The sequence below is a fragment of the Ipomoea nil genome, unplaced genomic scaffold (assembly GCF_001879475.1).
Source record: "Ipomoea nil cultivar Tokyo-kokei standard unplaced genomic scaffold, Asagao_1.1 scaffold3069, whole genome shotgun sequence".
NCBI classification, from domain to species: domain Eukaryota; kingdom Viridiplantae; phylum Streptophyta; class Magnoliopsida; order Solanales; family Convolvulaceae; genus Ipomoea; species Ipomoea nil.
Window position 1 is genome coordinate 8571032 of NW_017619497.1, and position 20505 is coordinate 8591536.

The window sequence follows — 20505 nt, forward strand, 5'->3', positions numbered from 1 at the left end:
ATTCAGTTTCATTTTGTATACATTGCAATTTCAGTTCAACACAACTACAGTTTCATTCGATATTTATAGACTCAAATATGTAAAAATGTTATTTAATTTTATTTTATATACACTGTACTATAGTTTTATTAAAATACAACTACATGATCATTTTGATGTAATTACATATTCATTATACAATATACACTCAAATATGTGAAATGTTATTCAGTTTCATTTTATATACACTGCAATTTCATTTCACCACAACTACAGTATCATTTTGATACAACTGCAGTTTCATTTGTCGTGAGACAGTGTCGGTTTAGATATACTGTAGTGTCAGTTGGTGTTTAATACACCAAACATGCGGACTCCGTTACCGGTAACGGTGGGCCGTTTCTTTACTTAAAGAAACGGCGTCGTTTTTACATGCACCGCGGTTTACAATATAACGACTGCTTGTTCACTGCTTTTGGGACAATAAATAAATATTATTGACAGAACCAGACTTCGCTGGCTAAATAGTGATTGCGAATATTTCAATAAATAAAAATAGATAGATATTAGTTATATGAAAGGAGATCATCTCCCTCCTCCTAACTCCTATTATTCAACAATAATATTATTCTACATATATAAAACTTTAGCATATAATTCAACAACAATTATTATTACAAGCTAAGGTCTACCCCTAGCAAACATGGATAACATAATTGCCAAGGTCTCGTCACGACGGCCTTAAATAAACCTTCTTGATCTATTAGGTTTCTGTGTTCAGTCCAACTCAACGAGATTTAATTATTTTTCTCAACTTGATCGATATGACTTTATTATTTTCCAATTCTACGCATTAATTGTACCCAGTGTTTCAGAGTATCCAAATCCGGCCTCACATATATCTATATACACAAATCCCAACACACACATATATATACAGTATATGCTAATCATTTAACCAATGCTTTAGAAACACAAAAGAAAACCTAGATAGGTGTTTTTTTAATGACAGCAATGAATACCTAGGTTGGACCTAGGGCTTTTATCATCAGCTCAGCTGCAGGGAAAACAATGTAATATAAGTGTATGTATATGTAATGGCATTACCAATAAAAGGGGACAGTGCCACAAGAAAATGACCCTTCACAAGGGCTAGATCTCCCCACCAAATTGATGGATACACTACCAGACAGGGACCCCTACCTTGATATCAAGCAATAACCAGTCTGCCCTAGCTACCTTGCCCATCATTTTTTTTTTTTTTTTTTTTTTTTGCTTTTTCAAACTTGCAGTGGAGCCAACAACCCACTATTCTATTTCATCATCAATTTTTTATTTGAATATAATGGAAACTTCACTTCACTCCACTCCCTGTATGTACATATTTGATATTTCCCATATATGCATTATGCACCTATGGACTTTGTTTTTCCTCCTATATACTATGTATTAGAGTTGGATGTGACTATTTTTGTTATATAACTTTTAAAAATTTCTGCAGTAGGTGTTGATTATTATCGATACTTTTCTTATTGTATATAATTATACATGCATGACATGTCCAGTTGCATGGAGTATTACGGGACAAGTATTGACAACCTAAATCCTAAACCCTAAATCCTAACTTAAATAACATACATGATTGTAGGCGTTAGAAAATCAATACCTTAGCCAATGACCTTAGCTTGTGGCCTAGTGACATGAAGTGACTCTCCCAAATGTGAAATTATGAATTTGAGCCCTAGTGGGGCTTCAATAGGTTGAGAAAGTGTATATGAACGGAGTCAGGTGTAACTAAATCGAAAATACAATTTTTTTTTTTGCTTAGTTTATATGAGTTTGGTAGTTGGACTTTGGCCTCTATATTGACATCAAATAAGTATATGGTGACCACTCAATTTATATCATTGTTTGAATTTTTTTTTTAACATATATTATATAGAAGTTTGAAATATGTAGTATATGTGTATAAACATACATGAAAATGTGCCCACACATTCTATATAAATTAAAGCCAATTATCCTTAGAATATATTCCAAACTAGCTAACACACACAATACAAGAGCACTCTTTTCCATGTGAAAGATAGATATATATAGGAGATGAAGGGCTTTTTCTTTATAATTTAATTTAATTTTATAGATTTTTGGGTTCTTTTTGAAGTGGAAGATCAAAAGCAAATGCCATACAAATCTCTCTTTTCTAGCACTCTCAACATTGCTTTAACTTTTCAGCCCTCTCTTTAGGACTATTCCAACTTCTAATAAAGCTTTCAAATATACACATTTGCATAGAGAGTTGGTCCCAATGGCAGTGCTGTGAGGGGAGGCAACCCAAGCAAGAGGAATAAAGCACAAGAAAAAATTAAATTAAAGAAAAAGAAAAGAGAAATTAAAGTGCAAAAAAAAAAAAAAAAAAAAGTTCTCTGGGGTTGCCTTGTTTCTTGTGACCTATCCACACTACATAATTATATATTGATCATTCCTCAAAGAACATTGTAATGATGTATTAATAATCACCGATCTTTTTTACCCTTCTTACAACCAACTGCAGGCTGTTGCAGTCACATGTCCCCAACTCCAAGGCTGCAGTGAGACAAAGATTTACTCACTACACTTTAAAACCAATTAATTAATTAATTAACAATAAAAAATTTTATGGTCTAGTAACCGAGAATATGAGACTCTTTATAAGTTTTGAGATTGATTATATTCTATCTGTATCTATCTAAAATTAGTTAATTAACTACACATGCATGTTGATGGGGATATACGGGACTATATATGGTAGTTTTCGACCATTTTCAACCTTGGTGGCATGCTTTTTGACATGCAAGACCGGGAAGTCGACCATACCCAGACAGATGGACAATGCGTGAAGTGCATGTCATTTTAGACGTCGCAATAGTCTGAATCGCCTTGGTGCTAATTACACTGCACGTGGAGCGATCGACCTGACATGTTGGTAGGTAAGCGTCATTTACCCCCTGTCAGCAAAAATTTCAGTACGTGTTCCATAGTCTAATGCTATTAAAGTCAATTTACTCCTCAAAATAAAAGACTTTTGAACCAAAACTCTCTTAGTATCACTTGGCATTTCCAGAACTTCCTGATCACGAACTCTAGTGGCTTTCCGTGTACTAAAACTCATATATACATAATATTACTTCCTTAAAAATACATCTAATCTGCACATTAGTATAACCTATAATAACTAAATAATAAACATTATCACATGTGTCTTTTACTCTATATCTTAGATACTCTTAAAAAAGAACAGAATGTATATTGGTGCTCTCTGCTATATAGATATGGTAGAATATATTATTAATTTATTACTAATGAAATATCTTATATATATATATATATATATATATATATATATATATATATATATATGTGTGTGTGTGTGTGTGTGTGTGTGTGTGTGTGTGTGTGTGTGTGTGAGAGAGACAATAAATCTTGGAATTTTCTATTTTTCTTGAGAAATGAAAAATCGGTGAAAAAAATGTTATATTATTACTAAAAATGTTATTTTTATCTACTAAAATAACTGGATAATGTTGGTGATTTGAGAAGAAATGCAAAGGTTAATTTGTTAATACTAATCAACATGGACATATGGAATGCAAGCTTTTTTCTTCTTTTTATTACTATTTCATTTTATGAATGTTATGGTATCATCATGTAGGCCTAGCTGTACTACACATCAACCCATATTTACTTTCCTCAAACAATTATTATTTATTTATAAATTTAAAGAGACCCTAAAATCATCATCAAATATACTACATGTAGCTAGAGACATGCATGAATCATTATTATTGAATCTTATATTTGTGTGTGTATAATTATATTATAGCACACACACATGAATTATGAAGCCAGCATTATTTGCCATAATATAATCTGCATTTCTTGCTAGTGTCATCATCATACTAGGGTCAAAGGATAACTTTTTTTTTTTTGAATTACGATGGGAACTTGCTGTCACTATCCAAAAATATGCACTGAGTAAATCGCGCCTTGTGACCTTAGCCAGCCTAAATTGCTCATAGTTGACTGGCTCAAACTAAAAAAGTTAATAGACCGCTCCCACAGAGAGTCAAACTTGTAACCTTATGATTACTAAGTCAACAGTCTGACTAACTTGATTAACTTGGCATGGGTTGCCCCATCAAAGGTAACCTTGTATAATGTGTGTGTGTATATATATAGTGGCATACATTCATCAAATATCTAAAGGAGGACAACTCAGCCATTCTTGATTTATGAGTGAGATAGAGTGCAGTTTCATCATCTTCTCAATTCAAAATAATTACACCATCAAAGGGTATTTTTGTCATTTCACTTCTTAGAGAGAGAGAAAGGGAGAGAATCATAACTTTACTTTCATTTCCTCTAAGCCTAGAACTTTAAAAATCTGTTTATCCAACGGCTGTCTTCAAAAGTGAGTGTGAGGGCACTTTGCTTTCCTTCTGCTTTTATCACTGTTTGGTCTTCTCTGCTTTGGTTAATAGCTTCATCACAGATAACACAAACACTTAACCAATTTCTTTGATGTGTTCTTCACAGAGAGATAAGGAGAAAAGGAAAAGCAGCAAAGGGGAGAAAAGGGGAGGGTTAGCTTCTTCCTTGAACTTGAAGACTGTCTTTTTTATGCTACCTCTCTTTGAAGATGTTTGGTTCTTCTTTAAATCAATGCAAAATTGAGGTTTCTCAGATTCCCCCAACTTTTCTTCCCTTTTGTAGAGAATCCATTGCCACAAAGCCTCATAAAACCCTTTGTTTCTTCTTCAAATCCTTCCAAACTCACTAGAAAAGCCAAAAGAAACAACATTTCTTCATTTCAAGAAAACATGGTGCCCCTTATTCTTGTCACCACTCTCTTCTCTCTTGTGGCTTCTTCTTCTTGTTCTTCCTCTCTGCTCACTGATTTTCATGCTTTAGTACCTTTCAAGTATGCCCTTTCTTCATCAAATCTTGGTTTGGAATCTTGGAACACTTCGAATCCCAGCTCAGTTTGTTCTTGGAGTGGAATCAAATGCTCCCATGGCCGAGTCGTTTCAATTAGTCTGTCCGGTATGGGGCTGTATGGCTCTGTTTCCCCTGAAATTGCTGGCCTGGATAGGCTGGCAGAGCTCCATCTTGATGGCAACAACTTCACTGGTGAAATCAAGATTGAGAATATGAGCAGCCTCAAGTTTCTGAACATATCAAACAACATGCTTAGTGGGAATCTTGATTGGAACTATTCAGGCCTGGAAAATTTGGAAGTTTTTGATGTTTACAACAATAACTTCACAGCTTTCTTGCCCCTTGGCCTTTTGAGCTTGAAGAAGCTCAAGTACTTGGACTTGGGTGGGAACTTCTTTTATGGTGAAATCCCGGAGAGCTATGGGGATTTGATTGGGCTGGAATACTTGTCGCTTGCTGGGAATAGTCTCCATGGAAAGATTCCTAAAGAACTGGGAAATCTCACAAACTTGAAGGAGATATATCTGGGGTATTACAATGTTTTTGTGGGTGGAATTCCAAGGGAGTTTGGGAAGCTGGAAAATCTTGTTCACATGGATATTTCAAGCTGTGAATTGGATGGCACCATTCCTGCTGAATTGGGGAATTTGAGAAAGCTTGACACTCTCTTCCTGCACATTAACCTTCTCTCTGGTCCTATCCCAAGAGAGCTAGGCAATTTGACAGGCCTAATCTATCTTGACATTTCAGCCAATTCCCTCACTGGGGAAATCCCATTTGAGCTCAACAGCCTGAAGAATCTCAAGCTTCTCAACCTGTTCATGAACCGATTACATGGGTCAATACCGGATTTCATTGCAGACTTCCCAGAGCTTCAAGTTCTTGGGCTGTGGATGAACAACTTCACCGGCATTATCCCGGAGAATCTTGGCAGGAACCAGCAGCTGCAGGAGCTGGATTTATCCTCAAACAAGCTAACCGGCACCATCCCTGATGAGCTCTGTGCCTCAAACCAGCTGAGAGTTCTGATTCTCCTAAAGAATTTCCTGTTTGGTTCAATCCCAGAAAAGCTGGGCTCTTGTTCAAGCCTAGTAAGGGTCAGGCTGGGCCAAAACTACTTGAATGGTAGCATTCCAGATGGGTTCCTTTACTTGCCACAACTCAACTTAGTTGAGCTCCAAAACAATTTGCTGTCTGGCACTTTGTCTGAAAACACAAACTTTTCATCCAAACCTGCCTATTTAGGCAGGCTGAATCTCTCCAACAATCAGCTCTCAGGTGCTTTACCATTCTCCCTCTCCAATTTCACTTCCCTGCAGATTCTCCTCCTCGGTGGGAACACATTCTCCGGCCCAATCCCGCCTTCCATAGGTGAACTCCAGCAGGCTCTCAAGATTGACCTCAGTGAAAATTCTCTCTCAGGTGAAATCCCCATTGAGATTGGCAACTGCATCCATCTTACTTACCTGGATTTGAGCCAGAACAACCTTTCTGGCTCAATTCCATCCCAGGTTTCCAACATAAGAATCTTGAATTACCTAAACCTGTCAAGAAACCACTTAGTTGACACCATTCCTAAGTCCATTGGCACAATGAGAAGCCTAACAACGGCTGATTTCTCCTTCAATGATCTCTCCGGAAAGCTCCCAGAATCCGGCCAATTCGCCTTCTTCAACGCCACATCTTTCGCCGGCAACCCTCACCTCTGTGGATCTTTTCTGAACAACCCCTGCGACCTCGCCCCAATCTCCAGCCCGCCGGGGAAATCCCACGGAGATTTCAAGCTGATTTTCGCGCTGGGCCTCCTAATCTGCTCCCTGATTTTCGCGGCGGCCGCCATCATCAAGGCCAAGTCGTTCAAGAAAAGCGGGTCGGGTTCGTGGAAAATGACGTCATTCCAGAAGCTGGATTTCACGGTGTCCGACGTCCTGGAATGCCTGAGAGACGGCAATGTGATCGGCCGGGGAGGCGCCGGGGTAGTCTACCACGGCAAAACCCCCAACGGCGTCGAAATTGCAGTGAAAAAACTCCTGGGATTCAACAACACCACCCACGACCACGGCTTCCGGGCCGAGATCCGGACCCTAGGCAACATCCGACACCGAAACATCGTCCGATTGCTCGCGTTCTGCTCCAACAAGGACACCAATCTTCTGGTCTACGAGTACATGAGAAACGGGAGCTTAGGCGAGGCCCTGCACGGCAAGAAAGGCGGATTCCTGAGCTGGCATCTCCGGTACAAGGCCGCTTTGGAATCCGCCAAGGGTTTGTGCTATCTCCACCACGATTGCTCGCCGTTGATCGTCCACCGCGACGTCAAATCCAACAACATTCTCTTGAATTCCAGCTTCGAAGCTCACGTCGCCGATTTCGGGCTCGCCAAGTTCTTGGTCGACGGCGCCGCCTCCGAGTGCATGTCCGCCATTGCAGGCTCCTATGGTTATATCGCCCCAGGTACGTAATATCACCTTATTCTTCTTCTCACTTGTTACAAATTATTATATCATTACACATTTACACTCATTTTCTATAATTTTACCCCATAAAATATAATGATGAGATTCAAGTCTAAATTTACAACCCCTTATTTAACTTTGTTATGATTTGGTAAATTAACTCAAAACAATTAACATTATTATATGGGTAATAATATATAATTTAGTGTTACATATTTGAGTTGGGGTTTAGCATGCTAAACATTCTTGTTTCATTATAGAAAAGTTCATTCCAATTACAAATTAGGAGAAATCGTTGTGTTTCTTGTATCTAATCTAATCATGTACTCTGTATGTGTTTAGAGTTGTACTAGATACTGCTGATTATTATTATTGGGCGTAGATAAACAGTTTAAAATTTATAATTATTAAAAAATATATATTATTTGTAGTAATATAAATTAGTGAGAAAATGGGTAGTGGGAGAATGACGTCGTATCGTATTGTATATATGTGGAGATCCGCATGCTAAAGTGATATGACAAAGATCAATGTCTATATGAGCAGTTTAGTTAGTTATATGGATGAAATTTAGAAACAATGACCCTATAAACAAAGATTATTACGATTTATATTCTCTCATATGTTATGTCGGACTGAAGGAAGATAACCCTTGAGATTGAGATTTAACATTTTAGGAACAATAACAAAAATTTCTTATTGAATCCTAACCTTAAAGGCTCTCCACACCTCGATCCGACAGAACATTTGAGAGGACGTAAATCATGGTGACAAAAGTTCCTTGTGATTTTATGGGATGGGGGTTGGCGCGTGGGGAAAGAATTTTTTTGGGGAATCGCACAGCGTGTAATTGAGCGATCAACGGCCGCGATTACGAGGAAGGATTGGTAGAGAGAGTGTTTCCGCTTAATTTTGTGCCGGCGATGAAACCGATGGGACCCATTATTCAAGGAGGTTTCGATCCGATTGACTGAGTGACAGACCGGGTAAAAAATCTATATCTAAAGACTAAAGTAACAGGCCTCCGTTGTCAAGAAAGGTAACAGACATGCACGTCATTCCACGCGTCTCATCTAAGTAAAGATCATGGTCCCCCACTAAACTTATGGACCCCACACCTTCCACTTGTAGCTCATGACTTGTATCCTACGTGTCCCTTACACTCACACACTTTAGTCTCAATGACAACTTTTTGAGTCATGTATTTTTGGATATTCAACTAATTAAGTTCTTTTCACTATAATTATGTGTTAGATTTTAATTTAAATATATTGATAATTTATATTGCAGTTCAAGATAAGTACATGGTAAATTAATTATTTTACTTATTTCTTATTGCAGAATATGCTTACACCTTGAGAGTGGATGAAAAGAGCGACGTGTACAGCTTCGGAGTCGTTCTACTAGAGTTGATCACGGGGCGTCGCCCAGTCGGTGATTTTGGAGAAGGGGTGGATATAGTGCAATGGAGCAAAAGGGTGACAAATTGTAAGAGAGAAGAGGTGACACAAATTGTGGATCCAAGGCTAACCATAGTGCCCAAAGATGAAGCCATGCACCTCTTCTTCATTGCCATGCTTTGTGTGCAAGAGAACAGCGTTGAACGCCCCACCATGAGAGAAGTTGTTCAAATGCTCTCAGAACTCCCACGCCACTCCCAATCTTCGTCGTCCTCATTGAATTTTCAGCACTCAAAAAATGTTGAAAAGGACAAAATTAGCCCTAAAACTAGACAAAATCTTGTGGTATAATTAAGGAATTAAATAGATATAATATAATTATTACTTTTATTAGTTTATATATATAATGGGATTAAGGGTGTTTAGATTTGTGTTCTTTAATTAATGAACACTCAATAGGATGTTGAGTTCATTAATAGTGCTTTAATTAACTTAATTATGATTTTTTAAATTACCTTGTTTAGGCATCATTAGTGTGTAGTAGTAGGGGTGGTAGATAGAGTTTTGGTTGTTGGGGTATTTTTTTAGGGCAATATGCAGGCAATCCCAATTGGCTTTGCAAGGCTGCTTTTGTACCCTTGTGCATACAAACTTGTACCTTGTACTTGTTGGTCTCTTTTTTGGATGAATTTAATTATAAGAAAAATGTTGGCTAGTGTGCAAGATTTTGTACTTTGAAAGTATTTTTTACATTAGGATTTTTGGATAATTGTGGGAAATTGATTCTTTAAACTGAAAAATATTGAAAAAGTATATAATTATCAGATCGCAGACCTTGATTTCTCTATGGGGTACTCCCCATCAATCGTTATATCGTGGATCAAGGTCCACAACACTGTGGACCCAGGTCCAATACATATAATTTGACTTTATAATGTACAAAATTCATGTTCATAATACACAGAATTTATGTTCATAATACACATACACATAAACATAATATAACGAACAAGAGTTATGTGCATTATGAACATGAATTATATACATTATGAATATGAATTATGTGTATTATGTTAAGTGTTTATGTGTCTTCATTATATCGTGCTTATATGTATATGTATTATGAACATAAATTCTATACATTATGAAGTCAAACTATGTGTATTGGATCAGGGTCCACAGTGCACAGTGAATCTCCGTGCACGATATAAATTTCCACTCCCCATCTCTTTCATAATTGAACATTGGGCTATGGCCCATTATAAATTTGGATGAGGCTGAAGATGGGCTGTTGGGGTGGCCTGCATTCAGAAGACCAAATCTGACAAAGCCCAATGTATCATTATAATACAAATAGGGGGAGGAATACAATTATACAAACATGCTCTTGGAAATTGGATAAGGAGGACATAAACCTAAATAATGTAACAGCTTAGCTGCTTAAGATTAAGTTTAAATATATAATTGGGGCAAATGAATTGATGGAACAATTAACTTATTAATCACAAGAGTTCAATTTTCTGTAAGGTGATTTAACCTAGACTAATTTACTTCATTTTGGCATAATGGTTAAAGTAACAAAGCATGTTTAGCCATCTTAAGATTGTCTTACTTGTGACATTTTGTTGCCTAGAATTACAAGACAAATTTGAGTTATTCTTTTTTTTTTTCTTGGAATAAGGGTCAAATAGACCACTAAATTGCGCACCACATTGCAATTGGACCATCGAACTAAAAAAGAATATAATTAGGTCCCTGAATGATGTAAAATCATGTAATTCAATCCAAATTAACTTGTTTACCTGTAAAGGCACTTACTGAATTTTAAAATATTTTTTTTAATAATTTTAAATAAAAATTAAAAATAAAAAAAAAACCTTCGTTTCCGCCGGAGACGAAGAAGTCTTCTTTTTCATCTCCGGCGGAGATGAAGAGGTGGCTTCGTCTGGGCCGTCTCCCCGGCTATGGAGACAGCCTGAGACGAAGCCACCTTCGTCTCAGGCTGTCCCCATGGCCAGGGAGACGGCCCAAGAGTTGCCTGCCACTTTGTCTCTGGCGGAGAGGAAGTGGCGGCTTCGTCTTGGGCCATCTCCCCGGCCATGGAGACGGCCTGAGACGAAGCCACCTTTGTCTCAAGCCATTTCCCCGGTCAGGGAGACGGCCTGAGACGAAGATCCCTCCGTCTCAGTTCGTCTCCGACGAAGATGACATATGTTTTTGTTTTTAATAAATTTTAATTATAGTTTTTTTTTATTTAAAATTATTTTAAAAAATATTTTAGAATTCGGTAACCGGCTTGCCAGGTAAATAGGTCAATTTTGGATTGAATTGCATGAGTTTGCGTAGTCCAAGGACCTAATTACAATTGAGTGCGCACTTGAGTGGTCTATTTGACCCTTATTCATTTTTTCTTTTTATATTTAGTAGAACTTATCTATCTTATATTGAGTGTTTGTACTTACGCCTCGGATGTGTTTCGAGCCAGGCAAATTCTGCTGTGTAACCGTATCCACCTTACAAGGTGGACAAATTCTAAAACTGTTCATAATTATGAATATATAGTTCAAAAATTACGAACATATAATAATTATGACATAGAGTTGTGAACATAATTAAAAATATATAGTTATCTAATTATGAATATAGAGATTCAATAATTGTGAATATGAAATCCACATTTTTTGAATATATAACTTTATAATTATGAATATAGAATTCTGTAATTGTGAATATAGAATTCAATAATTATGAATATGAAAGTTAAAAATTATGAATATATAGCTTTATAATTATGTTCATATTTGAGCCCATCTGTGTTTTATTATGAGGCTAGCTCAATGTAGTCTGTATCTTTATTATTTACAAAAATGTCATTATCCATTTGGGATTATAAATAGTATAGTTATTATGCTACAAATCCAGTAGTATAAAATTCTGGAACTTTATGCCATTGGGCCAACACAAGAATCAATTCTCTCCATTCGTCTTCCTCTCCATCAACGGACGCAAACGTCTCCCGTGACAATGGAAAACCAATCGTGACCGTCGATCAAACTTCGAGGGTTTTAGGCTCTGAGTTCCTTCACCCCTCACGCCTCCCCTATTTACGCTCATTTCTGCTTACTGTTCTCTTCCTCTTCCGCCTTCACTCCCCATAGGACAGCCGCTTTGAGCTCCAACGCCGTTTTTCTGGACCTCCGGCTAGATCCAAACCGCCGGTTCTCTGCGTTCCAGGTCGGTGGTTTTGCTTGTTTCTTGACAGTGAAACTATTACTTCTTTCTTCTGTTATAGTGTCGTTCTTTGCTGCTTGATCTAGTTGTATAGAGAGAGAGTTTATCAAGGTTAAATAGATATTTGGAACACTGTTTTTGTAGGATTTTCACTGCAAAGTTCTTAGCTTTTGCTACACTGAGGTTTTCGCTCACAATGCGCGCGTGTTTTGCGTATCTTCCCAGTTTTTGGCTAAAAGAACTTTTTTTTTTTTTTTTTTTTTTTTTGGGTGGGGATGGTTGAAACACACTGTGTTTGGTCTCTGAGAGAATAGACAGAAATGTTCTTTCATTGCTTATTGATGAAGCATCCCTTGCATGTTGTAATTTGTTGTTATCAAAGTAGCTTCCCTTTTGAGATACTTTTGTAGGATATTAATGAAATGCATTTCTCTGTTTTAATTTACTGTTGGTTTATCCAATTGAAATTGTTTTAGTGTGGAAGAAGTGATTCCTTTAGGGGAATGGTCCTATGACCTTTTCTTTTGTGAATTTTGTACTTTAGGGTAAAGAAGTTGCATAATATGGAAGTTTTTTTGATTTGTCACTTCTTTTTGGTGATCAATCTTTCTCTGGAGCCTTTTGCAAAGAAGTTTGAGCAAGAATACAACTTTGGTTACATAGATGTTTGCCATCTGCCTGCTTTGTTGATATTTTTCTGTCTTGTTGGCTGCAGCTTATTTCAGGTTGAGAATTGGGTTGTGAAGGTTGATAATGGCTGGAGAGAAGATATTGGAGAAATGTATCCTTTTTAATGTTGTTTTGGTATTTTGTACACATTGTTTTTAGTTTTTAGTTTTTAACACACACAAAAAGGGGCTGCTGTCATTGTATGTTACTACTTAACTACTTTTTAGCTGAGGCAATTGCTCCTTGCTTGAAGTCTGAATCAATTACTGAAATGACTGATAAGGAAATGGTATGCTTTACACTTATTTTTCCATGTTTCACAATACTAAAATTTAGGCTTCCTGCTATCATTATGAGCACTTGATTTTCTTTTTCTCTCATTATTCTTTGACCTTTTCGTTTCTTTACTTGTCTTAAGGTTTCCAGAAAAGAAGGAAAACCATCTGATTCACTATCTTCCATTCCTTCTTTGGGGAATGCTGCCACTGGGGTTAATGATGGCATTGATCAAGCCACCATTTCAAAGCCCGGTGTTCTTTATCCACCTACTGGTGGCTATGACCATTACTATGCAGGTTAGATAGTGAATAATAAATGTTTTCTTTTCCATCGGGCACATAGAGTGTTAGAGAGCTAACAAATTATTTAAGCTTTGAAGATGAGGTTAGCATTGTGACCGTTTCACTTTAGTTTTTACAGTTAAATGACTGACCGAGAATTGACTTGTTATTGCAGGATATAATGGAACTCTTAATGATGATCAAGGTTATTTTAATGCGGTAGGTGGTTTTATTTTCCGCTGATGTTGTTTTGCCTTTGCATTGTAAAATCTCGCTTTACCTTCTGATGGATATGTTCTTAACAATTCTCAGGGCATCCAATCAGATAATGGTTCTTACCTCTATTATCTTCCCAGCTATAATCCTTATAGTACTGGATTTATCGGTTCTGACGGGAAACAGCAACCCTATACATCATCAGGATATCTTCAGCAACCGACTCCCACGTGGTGCTCAACATATGGAGGAGATGTTACAAATAGTATGGTTCCTAAAACAAGGAATTTTAAATCCACAGTTGGCACAAATGGTTCAGTAAAGTCCAATGGTTTTCATTCTTCAAAAACAAACCATGGCCTTTCAACAAATAATTTGCCTTTGCCTTTGAATTCTGAAAGTCAACAGTCTACTAATTCATCGAACTTTTCAAAGTACTCCATGCAAAGTCAGCCCATTAAACAATTAAACAAGGTACTGTATGCTTTAGAAGTTATCTCTGAAGTTAAGTTTAATTTTATCTGCATCCCATTTAGGCTCGACTGTTACTTGGAACACTCTTCAGATGGCTTATAATATCCCCATTCCGTTAGTCAAAGTTCTAATCCTTCCATGTTTTGCGATTTGCAGTTTGGTTCGAACTTCCAGTCTGGAGGCCATATGAATAATGGGTTTCACCCGGTTGGGAAGTTTCCACCATATATCAACCAAAACCAAGGCTTTATGCACTATGGTCCGATTAATTATCAAACAAATGGCAGAGTCTGGAATGGTAATTTTAGGTCCAAATCCAGAGAGAATTTCAATAGGAATGGAGTAATAGATGCCTCGACTGAGCTTACTCGTGGTCCAAGGGCCAATGGTAAGAGCAATCCCTCAAAACCGTCGGGCGAAAATGAGCTGTCAGCAATGACCATTCAACGGAAAAATTATAACAAAGAAGATTTTAAGACTCAGTATGACCATGCAAAGTTCCATGTTATCAAGTCATTCAGTGAAGATGACATTCACAAATGTGTTAAATATGATGTTTGGTCTAGTACCCCAAATGGCAACAAGAAATTAGATACTGCTTTCTGTGATGCTGAAAGAAAAGCAAGTGAAACGGGAACAAAATGTCCAGTCTTCCTCTTCTTTTCTGTAAGTTGCATTCTCTCAGTTTTTCATTTCCCTTCTAAATATTGGAATTGAAGTTCTATGAAGAGTTCATTTTTAAGCAATTTGTTCATTTTTTGGCTAATTCTTGCATTTCTTTGCTTCTGGATTTAAGGTAAATGGAAGTGGACAGTTTGTGGGTGTGGCAGAGATGACAGGGAGAGTCGATTTTAACAAAAAACTGGATTTTTGGCAGCTTGATAAATGGAGTGGGTTCTTCCCAGTGAAGTGGCACATAGTTAAAGATGTCCCCAACAATCGGTTGAGACATATTATCCTGGAAAACAATGATAATAGGGCTGTTACATACAGTCGAGATACCCAAGAGGTACTCCGAATGGGCACTTGTAATTGTATGCCATTTTGCGTGTTTCTTCCCTCAAAATCTTTTTGCAATAACTTGAAAGCACTGACTTTTAAATATTGAGTATACACATGCATTGAACAATACTTCTGTAATTTTCAGATCGGCTTGAAGGAAGGTTTGGAAATGCTCAACATATTTAAGAGTTACTCTGAGAAATCAGCTCTAGTGGATGACTTTGACTTCTATGAGGACCGAGAGAGATCACTCAAGGCCAAAAGGAGCACTACTACAGATTCTGAAGCCAGTCTATTCCAGAACAAGAATGTCCATGTGAGTCTCTTCTTTCATACACCGAAGATCTGTACATGCAAGAAATTTGATAATGGACTAACAATAAAGTAAATTGAACGTGACACACATTTTAGAGAATTAGAACTTTCTTCAATGGACTGTCATTCTTTTTTTTTAGATCATGAGGTGGCCTGAGTAGGTCCTCTGTAGAAGGCACCTTTAAGCCCGTACCATGCTCAGACTAATTCTTGTTTGCACCGGGCCTGGCCAATTAAGGGGCTAAGTGTTGACCATATTGGTTTTTCCATACGAAAGGGGGTTTGAACTCCCGACCTCTCTTTTAAGGGATGAGAGTGCACTGTCACTCACGCCAACCAAGCTGGTTAATGGACTGTCATTTTATCACGTGGTAGTGGTCATTAAGGTTTATGACAGATAAAACTGACCTTTTAAGCTTTCTGCACTCCCGAACTTTCTAACCATGAACTGGCTAGTTTCCCCATCGGGTGCCAATAATGAACTGCTGCTTGCTATTTGTATACTGGTGCAGATGCAATTCAAAGTAGGAGACAATATGAGCTCAGCAGAAGAGCTGCTGAAATCCAACGACTCTGACACCGCCGCATCTTCTCTCATCAGTCTCACCAAAAACCTCTCTCTAAATTCACAGCCATTGGAAAGTATATGAATTGAAGAAAGGCTTCTCTCTATACATTGTTTTTCAGGACTACGATGTTTTTTTTTTTCAGGACTACGATGTTTTTGTTTCGGTTGCTGTGTTCTAAATATAGTTTAGCAGTTTTAGGTTGTTGCTAGTTTCGGTCAACCCTCCAGATAGAAATGCACTTTGGTTCCTGTTTCTTGTCACAAAGATTCAGTTTTTTTTTTTTTTTTTTTTTGCATTTTGAGTACCCCCTTTCATGTGCTTTTCTATCCTCATTTCAACACTATTGTACAAGCTGTGAAAGCTAAGACTATATCTTTCTGATATTTAGTATTTCTTGGATATATTGAAGCGGTTTAATCTCAGTCTTTATTTTCAATTGGTCAGTTATGGGTAATATAAGCTGGTTTATCTCATTGTAATTCAATGGCGTTCTTAGTGTGAATTGGTAGTTATAAGTAATATAGGTTGGTTTATATTTATTTTGACAATCAAAAAATTTACAAAGCAAACTAAGAGTTGTAATAGAAACAAAGAATACTTTGTTATATACAATCAATAATACTTCACACATCACAAATCAACTCTCCCCAGTCATAATATAACATGGTATATGGTACATAAGATTTCTACATCATTGCAGAATTCCTCATTTCTTTTATTTTTTCAATAATTTTTGTTTTGTTTTGTTTTTCTCTCTTTTTCTTGCAGGCTACAAAGGGATGTTTGGCTGGAGAAAATCATTCTCTAGTGCATGCCACACCTCAAAAGGAAATGTCCATCATGTCCACAGCTAAGTTCTCCATCATTAGATGTTCCACCTCTGGAGCACATTGCATTTTAGACATTACTTTCCCTGCATTCACATTCACAAAAAGAACAATTATTAATGTTTGGTTGGTTCAGAATAATCTCATGTTACTCTTAACGATAAGTTCAAAATTAGTTTGTCTGAGTTATATTATACTAGGAGTGCAAAATGACGAAAACGCCCTCACGTTTAACACCATCTCATGCTACTCTCAACGGTAAGTTCAAAACCAGTTAACTTTTGAACCCTATGAATAACATTTATCTGAGTTATTATACTATAAGTGTAAAAAGACGAAAATGCCCTCCCATTTAACACTATCTCTCATGCTAGTCTCAATGGTAAGTTCATAATTGGTCCGCTTTTGAACTTTGTGAATCACATTTGTCTGAGTTATTATACTACAAATGCCAATTCCCTCACGTTTACCACCACCCCATGCTACACTCAACTATAAATTCAAAACCAGTCAGATCTTGAATTTTGGCAAATCATATTCATCTGACCTATTATACTCGACTACTCATCCAACCCCATGCTACACTCAACTATATAAATTCAAAACTAGTCAGGTTTTGAACTTTGGCAAATCATATTCATCTGGCCTATTATACTCAACTACTCAAAGTGAAAATTTCAGAGTAACTATACCAAACGTACCGTAAAACGAAGAGGGGGGTTGTTGAGTGGTGATGGCATTTGGGAACTTAGGCTTGAGAGGGCATGAAGATGAGAGGGGAAGCACAGGGAGATTTTGGCAATTGCAAATCTCAATCATGTAGCCATCAGGGTCATGAAAGAAGAGCTGATCAACTATGACACCACCTTCCTTCACCTTTGCTGTCACATATTCAATCCCCATTTCACCCAATTTCTGGATGATTAAGTCCATGTCTGAACACTGGAATGATATGTGATTGTCTTTTGGGTTTATTTTCCCTTTCTTTTTTGGTACATTTTCTGCTCCTAGCAAATGGATCCCAACCCCATGATTGAACAACCTGCAATAGTACAGTGCACCTTTAATTTTAATTGGTAAACAGTAAACACGACAAGTAAAATAAAGGGTGTGTTTGGTAAATAGCTGTTAGCTGATTGAGTTAGTGAATTTGACTAATTAATAGTATTAGTTGATTGTAGAAAGATGTTTGGTAAATTAGCGGTTAACTAATATCTGGTTACATGTAAAATGGTTTTCTCAAAAAATTGTTTTGAACAACTTTTTGGTGCAATAAGCTGTTACAAAAGAATTAATTAATCAAACATTTATATTAACTGTTTAACTAAGTCAAACATCTAATATTATTCAAATAAATTAAAATTAATTGATAAGCTTAACTATGATACCAAACCGTACCTATATTTAAACTCTTGGATTGCCATGCATTTCAATATTCCTGCTTATTATTAATTATTATTCTATTCTATTTTTATTTTTTATGTACTTCCTAAATTCTATAGACACTATGATTATTTTACTATTTTAGCACGTGGCTTTGGTGTCCCAGGTAGGTCCCAATTATATTAAGAAAATGAAACATTAGAAAACGACTAGAGAAAAATTAGGGTTCACATGTTAACTAAGATATTACTCCAATTTTCAAAAAGGATTTAAAAATTTGAAGAAAGATTTTATAAAATACATACTCCGTATATGATATTTTATAATTTTTTTTCGATGTAAAAAAAAAAAATCAAATACAATTACATATATAATATTATTTGTTATATTTATATCATCAACATCAATACTACTAAGACATATTATTATTAACCTTTTACCAATCGATACTATAAAAAATATTACTCCATAATATTTAATACTAACTGTCACAATTTTGTGTGAAACTTGAATCTAAAATATATTTGTTTTATTTTAAATAAAGATATAAATTGTATTTGAAAATATATATTTATTTTTATGTTATTGTCAACATTATGATAAAACTTAGATAGGACCATTTGTATGGGACAAGTCTTGACTTTTTCTCTTTCTTCTTGGAATTGAATAGTAGGTGGGGAGTGATGATCCTAATCATTAGAACTTGAAACCCATACCACCTTAGTGATAACTAATATTGCTAGATTAAGAAAAACTAAAACAAAAGAAAAAAAAAAAGGAGTAAACTTATAACTTCATATTAATATTAATGTTTTTTTGAGGAATTCTAAAGTGCTAATTAAATGTCATCAATATGTTTTGTATCGAGTATAATCATATAAGATACATACTTCAACTCATTGTTACATCAGGTACTTTGAGAGTAGGTGTTTTTTATTATGACGAGAGAAATTTACTGCCACTATCCAATGATGTGTATTATATATATTGAATAAATTAAACCTCAGTCATTTGTGTAATAGCCCGTAAACTACACACGTGCACACCCTTTTGGGGGCTTTGGGAACAGGCCGGTACTGAAGTACGTATTGATAGTACGTGATATAGCGCCAAAACATGAATGATTGCACCCCGTACAGAAATGTACGGGGATCAATCGACAAAGTAGAAGTTATTATTTCGTATCGAGTCTAATCAAGAATTATAAAACTATAAAGGAAAATGGTAGTGTGTGTTAATTAGACGCACCAAGCTCCTTCAAAGTCGAAAGAAGAGGGTCGCTTGATCATCACAAAACCCAGAACTCTCTCGTAGAACTCCACAGAATTGCTCACAGATTTGCACACAAAGGAGACATGGTTCAGTGCCAATAGAGGCTGCACTCTCTTCTCCTCATCATCTCTTGAACACAATGAAGAAGAAGAAGAAGAATTTGTCCACTCCAAACTCTCATCTACTCTCACAATTTCTCTCCCCATTCTCTCTCTCTCTCTCTCTCTCTTTCTCTCTCTCAAGAAACTTTGACAAGCAAGAGGATTTGATATGTGAGCTGTGAGGTTCTCTTCCTGATAAGCACACATATATATAAGCACAATGAGTATAGAGAAAGAGAAGCTTAGCTGGAAGTTGGCCAGATTTTGCCCACTAAAAAACATTATTCAATCACTATACGTGAATTGTTGATTTAATGTTCATTTTTAGCACATTGAAAGTTCATTTTAATTGTACTATATGTTCATTTTGTAAAAAGATTCATTTTAATGTACTGTTCACTCAATGCATGTATAATACATTAAAAATTACCATTCAAAATACAAAAAATGAATATTTATCCGTGATTCACTTTATAATATAATTAATCATGATACACAGATCGATTATTATGCACTAAGTAAATTCTAGGTGCACTAGCCTAAGTTGTCATCGACTCAAATCAAGAATGGGTGAACTAATCAGTCTAGATTACTCTTAACTGACTATTCAAACCAAAGAAATCGATCCAGTTGGATTTAAAATTTTGTGAAATTTTGTGGTTATCAAATTAACAGTATGACCAACTCGATTAGGATATCCTTATTTGCAATAAATTTGGAGAGATACCCACAAATTAAAAAATAATAATTTCAAATCTACAAGTCAGGCCAACGTGGCATACAATCATATACATACGTTACGTACCATGCATTCTTATCACCATTATTTCGGATTATTTACTCTAAGATTGCTTAACTAGTTAACTTTATACACATCAGTTGGCTATGTTTTCGTATCAAGAAACACAAAAACCATTGAAACAATCAAAACACGTCTTACCGTACGACCACGACGTGCTTTCCTCTAAGCGTAAGTTACTGTGAGCATATGTTGTTGACTCTATCAATTGTATGATTAATTCAAATTATTCAATTAAGTTTTGATTAAATTCATTGTGGGAGTGTTTGCTAAAT

The 20505-nt window shown here is 36.2% G+C and overlaps 3 protein-coding genes and 1 long non-coding RNA gene across 5 annotated transcripts; 3 read left to right on the plus strand and 1 right to left on the minus strand.

Moving 5' to 3' along the window:
* Window positions 1-4229: 4229 nt before the first annotated feature.
* Window positions 4230-9535, plus strand: LOC109165027 (leucine-rich repeat receptor-like serine/threonine-protein kinase BAM1). The gene is made up of 2 exons (XM_019313622.1): window positions 4230-7410; window positions 8754-9535. The coding sequence occupies exons 1-2, from the start codon at window positions 4839-4841 to the stop codon at window positions 9161-9163; spliced, it is 2982 nt and encodes a 993-aa protein (XP_019169167.1). The 5' UTR covers window positions 4230-4838; the 3' UTR covers window positions 9164-9535.
* Window positions 9536-11907: 2372 nt separating this feature from the next.
* Window positions 11908-16265, plus strand: LOC109165029. 2 transcript variants are annotated; one of them, XM_019313626.1, is made up of 11 exons: window positions 11908-12046; window positions 12759-12824; window positions 12940-13001; window positions 13131-13287; window positions 13448-13491; window positions 13585-13603; window positions 13694-13962; window positions 14119-14628; window positions 14759-14971; window positions 15110-15280; window positions 15792-16265. In XM_019313626.1, exons 2-11 carry the CDS (start codon window positions 12797-12799, stop codon window positions 15927-15929), a joined length of 1611 nt encoding a protein of 536 aa, XP_019169171.1. In that variant the 5' UTR covers window positions 11908-12046; window positions 12759-12796; the 3' UTR covers window positions 15930-16265. The 2 variants fall into 2 exon arrangements, with proteins under 2 accessions (XP_019169171.1, XP_019169170.1); XM_019313625.1 differs by having other exon boundaries at window positions 11909-12046; window positions 13585-13962.
* A 162-nt stretch (window positions 16266-16427) lies between these two features.
* LOC109165034 (lactoylglutathione lyase-like) lies at window positions 16428-19622 on the minus strand. The gene is made up of 3 exons (XM_019313635.1): window positions 19307-19622; window positions 17377-17717; window positions 16428-16761 (listed from the first exon to the last, which is right to left on the minus strand). The coding sequence occupies exons 1-3, from the start codon at window positions 19534-19536 to the stop codon at window positions 16670-16672; spliced, it is 663 nt and encodes a 220-aa protein (XP_019169180.1). The 5' UTR covers window positions 19537-19622; the 3' UTR covers window positions 16428-16669.
* Window positions 16733-17063, plus strand: LOC109165038. The gene is made up of 2 exons (XR_002051471.1): window positions 16733-16801; window positions 16852-17063. It is a non-coding gene; the product is annotated as an uncharacterized LOC109165038 (long non-coding RNA).
* Window positions 19623-20505: the final 883 nt, after the last annotated feature.

What these genes read in the sequence shown, in the direction of transcription:
- LOC109165027 (XM_019313622.1), top strand. Translation starts at nt 4,839, where the DNA reads ATGGTGCCCCTTATTCTTGTCACCACTCTCTTCTCTCTTGTGGCTTCT. An exon ending in CTATGGTTATATCGCCCCAG is followed by an intron (nt 7,411 to 8,753) that starts GTACGTAATATC and finishes TTCTTATTGCAG; the next exon opens with AATATGCTTACACCTTGAGA.
- LOC109165034 (XM_019313635.1), bottom strand. Translation starts at nt 19,536, where the DNA reads ATGGGGAGAGAAATTGTGAGAGTAGATGAGAGTTTGGAGTGGACAAAT. An exon ending in TTCGACTTTGAAGGAGCTTG is followed by an intron (nt 17,718 to 19,306) that starts GTGCGTCTAATT and finishes GTACTATTGCAG; the next exon opens with GTTGTTCAATCATGGGGTTG. An exon ending in ACCCCCCTCTTCGTTTTACG is followed by an intron (nt 16,762 to 17,376) that starts GTACGTTTGGTA and finishes ATGTGAATGCAG; the next exon opens with GGAAAGTAATGTCTAAAATG.
- LOC109165029 (XM_019313625.1), top strand. Translation starts at nt 12,797, where the DNA reads ATGGCTGGAGAGAAGATATTGGAGAAAT. An exon ending in CAGTCTTCCTCTTCTTTTCT is followed by an intron (nt 14,629 to 14,758) that starts GTAAGTTGCATT and finishes TCTGGATTTAAG; the next exon opens with GTAAATGGAAGTGGACAGTT. An exon ending in TCCAGAACAAGAATGTCCAT is followed by an intron (nt 15,281 to 15,791) that starts GTGAGTCTCTTC and finishes ATACTGGTGCAG; the next exon opens with ATGCAATTCAAAGTAGGAGA.